General features: G+C 56.0%; 1 protein-coding gene across 1 annotated transcript; it reads left to right on the top strand.

Annotated features, from left to right (window-relative positions):
* The first annotated feature begins 1,084 nt into the window (after nucleotides 1–1,084).
* Nucleotides 1,085–3,104, top strand: NXPH3 (neurexophilin 3). The gene is made up of 2 exons (XM_054801718.1): nucleotides 1,085–1,194; nucleotides 2,373–3,104. The coding sequence occupies exons 1-2, from the start codon at nucleotides 1,138–1,140 to the stop codon at nucleotides 3,102–3,104; spliced, it is 789 nt and encodes a 262-aa protein (XP_054657693.1). The 5' UTR covers nucleotides 1,085–1,137.
* The last annotated feature ends 3,683 nt before the right edge of the window (nucleotides 3,105–6,787 follow it).

Here is a 6,787-nt window from a genome sequence, read left to right as displayed (position 1 = left end):
AGGAAAATGCTCCGCGTACATTTTGAGCAGGTGGAAGGGGCCACACGCAGACCCCAAAATCAAAGGACCCTGGAGATATTGCAATTCTCTCTGGTTTTAATGATTTTAAGGGTGGGGAGGGAAAGAAGACTGCACAGCCACACGGCCACGCGATGGGGGAGGAAGCATCGCCGCAGCGGCCAGTATTAGAGGAACAAAAATTAAACCTCCCCAATAAATCCAGGCCCAGCCAGCCTCCCCTCGCCTCGTCCATCACCTCCCAAAGGACACAGCCGCTCTGCCCCGTACCCACAGCCAGGTCCTGCAGCCCCCCGGGGGGACTGGCGGGAGAAGGAGCCCTTTGCCTTTTCCCCACGGCCAGACTGGAGGGAAGAGGATGGGGAAGAGCTGAGCCCCGAGCAGAGGGCAATCCCCAATCCTGCCTGTTCCCCTGGCACGAGATAAAGCAGTTTATCAGGACCCCGGTGGGTCCCCCCAGCTGTCCCCCCACCCCGCTTTGCTCCCTTCGTGCCAGTTCTCCCCCCACCCAGCCTGGGATGCTCCTTTTTGGGGACCGATGGGGACTCCTTTGCACGACGGCTCCCCAGCCCTCTCCTTCAGTGCACCCGCACACCCTGCCAGAGCCCCCCATCAGCCCCTGGGGACCCCCTGCCCCCCCCGGGCTGCCTTGCCGAGGCTGCAGGCAGCAAAGGGTTACGCTCGGAGGTGCCGCTCTGCTCCCAGCACCTGGCAGGGGAGGGAGCGAGGAGGGGATGGAGCGGAGTTTCATTGAGTCTCCAAGAAGGCAACGAGGAGCAGGCAGAGGAGCGGGCAGAGGAGCGGGCAGAGGAGCGGGCAGAGGAGCAGGCAGAGGAGCGGGCAGAGGAGCGGGCAGAGGAGCGGGCAGAGGAGCAGGAGCGGCGGCGGCAGCAGGTGAAGCCGCCTCCCGGTCCGGCACAGCGGGGTGGGAGCTGCCGGAGCCACCATGGGCCGGGGGGGCCCCTAGGAACCGGCTTATAAAGGGGGACACCCCCTTCCCCTCGCTGGCATCCCTCGCTTAAAAAGAAGAGAGGGAAAGAAAAAAAAATACCACCACCACCCCCCCCAAACCCTCTCTAAATTTGAGATACGGCGAAGACGGGCGGCAGCGGCTGGAAAATGCGTCTCCCTCGGAGCTGCATCGTCCTCCTCATCCAGGGGAGCATCTCTCTGCTGGTGAGTGCCGGGGAAGGGGGGCTGCAGGGGACGGGGGGTCGGGCTGCCAAAGGGACGGGGGGGGTGACAGCCAGGAACATTTCCCAAATCAATTTGGTCACCACCCCCCCCCCCCCCCCAAAAAAAACAAGCGTCCCAAAACTTCTGTTATTTTGCAGCAGGTAGCGGGTGGGCAGCAGGCAGGGCTGGCGATAAAGGGACCTCCCGATCACCCTAAAAATCTGCAGCCCCCCCGGCAGAGCAGTCCTGGTGGAGCTGCTGGGGGGCAGCCCCCCTGCCCCCCCGGCCCCGGGCAGAGCTCTGGCACAGCGCCGCAGGCCCACCTCCACCTCGGCTTCCCCGCTGCCTTCTCGGCCAGGTGAGACCTTCGCACCCCAGGGATCACGGCGGGCGCTCGCTCAGCAGCCCAGCACCGAGGGCGATGGGGCCGCAGCATCCGCCTCCCGCCCGGGCACCCTCCCAGCCCGCTGGGTACCCGCTGGCAAGGCAGCCCCCACCCTGGCAGCTCCTCAGCCCCATCTGGGCTTATTTTGGGGTTCTCAGCTGGTGGCAGGCAGAGCCCCCGTGCCGGCAGGAGGAGAGTTTGCGGAGGAGCCCGTGCGTGGCTGGTAGAGGTGACGGGCATCTCCCCGGGGCGAGAACTCACCTCTGCACTTTGCTGTCCCTCGCGCTGCCCCGCTGCTCCCAGCTCCGTCTCTCCACCAGACCAGGGCACAGCCTGGAGGTCAGAAGAGGGGTCCCATGGGACGTGCTGTCAGCAGCGAGAGCGGTGCGAAGGCCACAAGGTGGGCACCCTCATCGCAGGTGTGCATCCTGCCCCGTAACACCCTCTCCCCGGCATCTGCAGAGATCCCCCGGGTGCGAGTGCTCTGCCCTGAGAAAGGTGCCGCTGCCGGGCTGCACCATCAACGAGCAAAATGCACCCATCCTGGCTCCTTTCACCCGCTCCCCGAGCAACCATGAGAGGAGGGTGGGAGCAGGGGAAAATCGCTACCAGAAGGGAAATACGGACTACAGAGAGAAGCAGAGAGGAAAGGCAAAAGAAAGGGCAAATAAGGAAAGTAAGGATGGGAAAGTGGTCATGTCTGGGGAAGGGGGGTGACTCTGGAGAGCAAGGCTGGGCAAGGGGGGCAGGCACCCATCACCCATCTCTCACTCTCCACCCTCGCTATGTTCAGGTGATCTGTGGCCAAGAAGAACCAGGGAAAGGTGCAGAGCAACGTCAACCTGAGACCCAGGAGAGAGCTCAAGTGCAGAAGAGGAGAGGGCTGCTCTCTCCAAAGTCCCTGTTAACTCCAACCTTACTGCAGAACATGACCCTCCTGGAGCTGGTGAGCAGCTCATGGGAGTTATGGGATATCCTGGATAACCTGTCTGAGCGGGACCATGCTCCACACCCCCGAGGACAGAGGGACTTGGGGCCAGCATCAGGCAAGCTTAAAAAAATATTTGGCTGGGGAGATTTCTATTCCAATATCAAGACAGTGAAGTTGAACCTCTTGATCACCGGAAAAGTGGTTGATCACGGCAACGGCACAGTCAACGTCTTCTTCCGACACAACTCTACCGGGCAAGGAAACATCTCCGTCAGCCTCGTGCCCCCCACCAAGGCAGTGGAGTTTGACCTGGAGCAACAGATCTTCATCGAGGCCAAAGAATCCAAAATCTTCAACTGCCGCGTGGAATACGAGAAAGTGGATCGTGCCAAGAAGACCACGCTCTGCACTTACGACCCATCTAAGACCTGCTACCACGAGCACACCCAAAGTCACGTCTCCTGGGTCTGCTCGAAGCCCTTCAAAGTCATCTGCATCTACATCACCTTCTACAGCATAGACTACAGGCTGGTGCAGAAAGTGTGTCCCGACTACAACTATCACAGCGACGTACCCTACTACCCCTCGGGATGACGCGCTCTGCCCATCTCAGGATGCCCCGGTGACGAGCGGGTGCTGGGGGGGTGGGGGGAGGGATGGGGACGGTTTTGTAAGCGGGGGTGGGAGTGCAGCGGTCCCTAGAAACGAGAAGCAAGGAAGAAAGAGGAGGATTTTCCATTTTCCCCAAAAGCTCCAATGTCAAGAGGAGGAATTTTAGGCTATGGGGTACCGGCATCGCTAAACCTGGCCTGGATCCGTGGTCTTTAGAGACTGGGACGTGAAGGCAGGGTCTGAATCTAGGATAAGGAAAATAGGACGTAAAGCCACAATCAGGACTTGTGCTTCTCAGTGCAATAATGGATTTGCCTGGATCTAGGCTCTGTGGTCCGAAAAGGTTGGTGACCAGGCAAAGAGGGCTCCAGAAGCAGGCTTACACAACCTGGAGCCAGGGGAAGACCTCAGGGGGGAGAAAGGCACCTGACGCCCTCCATGGCTGTGAGACGTCCACGGGCAGCCACAGCATCTCCCCCACATCCGAGTTCTGCAGCGGCGCGAGCTGGAGCCGGGTTTTCCCCTGTCGGGATGCAAAGGGCTGCCGGGATGGAAAGGGGGAGCCGGGATGGGTGGGAGGGCAGGGAGGGACCTTCCTGGGGTGCCACCACGGCACGGGGGGTTCCAGGGACTCAAAACAGTGGATCCACAGATAGAGAAATCCTGGTGGAATCTGTCAAATCTGCTGACACAATGTATGATTCATGTGTTTCCCCTGACGCGCTGTGATTCACACGTTTCCCCTTCATCTCATCCGTGCGTCGTACCACCGCCGGCTCCCCAGCGCCCGCTCCCACCCTCGCCCAGCCACATTCAGCTCCAAGCGCTGCCGTTCCTCGGTGCAAAGGTGCGCGCCCGCATGCGTACGTGTGTGTGAAGTGGAGCTCTGACCGAAGCATTTAATTTACTTTGAAGGAAAAAAAACCCCACCAACAAACCAACAATGCTGTGCTTGAGAGAGAGAATAAAGTTTTCACGGTGGCACCGAGGCAGGTCAAGTGTTTTTCCTGAGAGCAATCTCAGCCTCCTCGGGGGAGGAGGAAAATAAACCGGTGGGGTTGTGAGCGAGGCACAGGGCATCGCCTCGCCCTGTGCCCAAATTCGGCTCCGTTCGGACGCATCTGAACTCGCCCCGTCTAGTAACCGGGCGTCGGGTCCAGCTTTGGGTCTGCTGGGACTCGGATGTTCACCCGGACGCTTGGTTGCTATTGCTCGTGCGCGGGCTCGCTCTGCACCGCTGATGGGGATTCCCAACCTCCTCCCCTTCCCCGTACATCCACACTTCAGGCTCCCATTTATGCGGACACATTCCCTCCTACAGAGGAGACCAAAAAGCCCCCCACCTAGCCCTTCGTTTTGCCCCAAAACTCCCCCTATCCAGAGCACCAAAGCAGCTCCAAAAAATCCCCTTACGCCAACAAAATCACCAGGCAGGTATTGCCACCAGGGCAGGTTTTATGCTTCAGCCTTCACAAGTCAAATTCCTTCTCTGCAGCTTGGAGAGAGGTTTGCTGGCTGCAGGCGAAGTTTCATTATGTGCACTTTCACATCGAGACAGAGGCCAGCTCCAAAACACACCGAGCAAAGAAAGCCTTTTAGTGCAATAATCGATGAGAAGACTTTTACTCCGAGAACAGAAAGTTTAAAATGCTTTGAGAGCACGGTTTCAGAAAATAACAGGAGCAATATTTGGCACTGGGGGGGTGGACCGGACACCCTACCAGGAGCTATCTCACAAAAGTGTGTTCCCCAAGGGTTCACGCTTGCTTTAAGGAAGGAACACAAAAAGACACGTTAAACCCCTTTCTGCCAGCACAGACAAACCAAACAAAACCACCACACACAAAAGTTGCTCATTTGGAGAAATTTCAGACAATTGCCATTTGAAGAAACAGAGCAGACAGCGGGAGCAGGGAACCAGGCTACAAAGGATGCACCACTGTCAAAGTGATGTGGCAGCCGCAGTTACTAGGAGACCAGGACGGGCCATTATTCGGGCTTGGGAGAAGAGGATTCCTGCTAGCGAGTCACACCCCGCGCTCAGAAAAGAAGGATTTCGCTGAGCTGGAGGGCAAACAATACAAGAGGAAAAAAAAAACAAAAATCCCCCCCCCAAATCCGCCTGCTCTTAACCCCCCGCTCCCCCCCTGCTACAATGAGATGCCAGGGAGAGCCTTTGCACCAACTCGCGGCGTAAAATTTCCCTCATTAGAGACTAAGTCAAGGTGTACTTGGATGCATTCGCTTATAGCGTATGATTATTTGCTTTGCGGGGTGTTGCTCAAGCTGCGTTGCACAGCAGAGGTTGGCCGCGGAGTTGTTTCTGCTTCTCGAGCGGAGGAGTTAAATCCCTGCCCCTGCCTCTGCTGCAATATCCCACAAGGAACCAGGGTTTAATTTCCTTCCCCATTAGTAAATGGACATAGAATAGATTTGGGGGTGGGAGGAACTCAAATTTATCCAAATGAAGTTCCATAAGTTACAAACTTCATTACAAATGAAGCAGCGTGTAATGACTGCGGAAAGCAGACTTCAAAAATCCTCCGTGACACCAGGGTTCGGTGAAGTGCCACAGAAGTATTCGCAGGCATTTTTGCAATTAGAGCCTATCTCCATTTCTAAAATGCAGCCCCTTATCATCTTCGATAACCCAGCGGACGGCCAATCTCTGTCTCCAAAGCAGGAAAAGCCCTGATGGGAACTACTTACCGCTGTCATCTACAACTACACAGCGAATGTTCTCCATCTCCAGTAATTAGCTCTCTTTAGTTTGTTAATACTTTTTCCTCTTCCCCACAAAATCCTCCTAATTTAAATTTCATGAGTCTCCCAGCCGAGCTAACCTGTACTTCTGCACATTTAGAAACTGGCTTCCCAGAACAGCCTGCTCCACCCTCCCACCAAAGACAATCAGCAGCCCCCGGCCGTTAATTGCACTCATTAGAACTGGTGGGGACCAGATCCGGGCTCCCCAGCACTGGGATTAGATGAGTCAGAAAAAAGTCAGGAGCTGATGGAGGAATACAACCACCCCAACATCTCCCCGGTCCCGACACCGCTCTCCATCCCAGGGCGGTGGCTCCCATCGCTTCTGCCTCCTCCGGTTTTAGGGACCAAAGTGATGAGACATCTGGTTTAGCGGTGGACTTGGCAGTGTTAGGTTTACGGTTGGACTCGATCTTAAAGGTCTTTTCCAACCCAAATGATTCTACGACTCCTTAAAATGCTGTTTAAAGTTTGACTAATTCTCCCATTAAGATCATTTTCTCAACTCTGCACAGTCCAAGTGCTTCTTTACTAATTTTGCCCTATATCATAAAAAATAATTAGGACTAATCAACCTAAATCCATCTCTCTGTAGGTTACTGGGACCTTTTCTCCCTTTGTAATCTTCCAGTCAACCAGCCTTTGTCATTCTACCGCTTCCTATTTACCTTACCCAAAAAACCCCCCAGCAGTGGCCTCCGATTCAAATGAGATTCTCGTGGCCAGCTATCACCTCCAAAATGTGCTAATGCACTACTCCAGGATTTCAGAAAGGACAAATCTCACAGCAAGGAACAATTTCATGCAAGGATAGCACAACCGGATCCTTCTCACCGCCACGACAGCTTCAAGGCATCAATTTTCCTCAACTCGGGGTCAGGCAGGTTTTTTCCAAACCT

The sequence above is a fragment of the Grus americana genome, chromosome 22 (genome assembly GCF_028858705.1).
Source record: "Grus americana isolate bGruAme1 chromosome 22, bGruAme1.mat, whole genome shotgun sequence".
Classification (NCBI taxonomy): Eukaryota; Metazoa; Chordata; class Aves; order Gruiformes; family Gruidae; genus Grus; species Grus americana.
This window is presented reverse-complemented; position numbering and strand designations above follow the sequence as displayed.

What these genes read in the sequence shown, in the direction of transcription:
- NXPH3 (XM_054801718.1), top strand. Translation starts at nt 1,138, where the DNA reads ATGCGTCTCCCTCGGAGCTGCATCGTCCTCCTCATCCAGGGGAGCATC. An exon ending in AGGGGAGCATCTCTCTGCTG is followed by an intron (nt 1,195 to 2,372) that starts GTGAGTGCCGGG and finishes CGCTATGTTCAG; the next exon opens with GTGATCTGTGGCCAAGAAGA.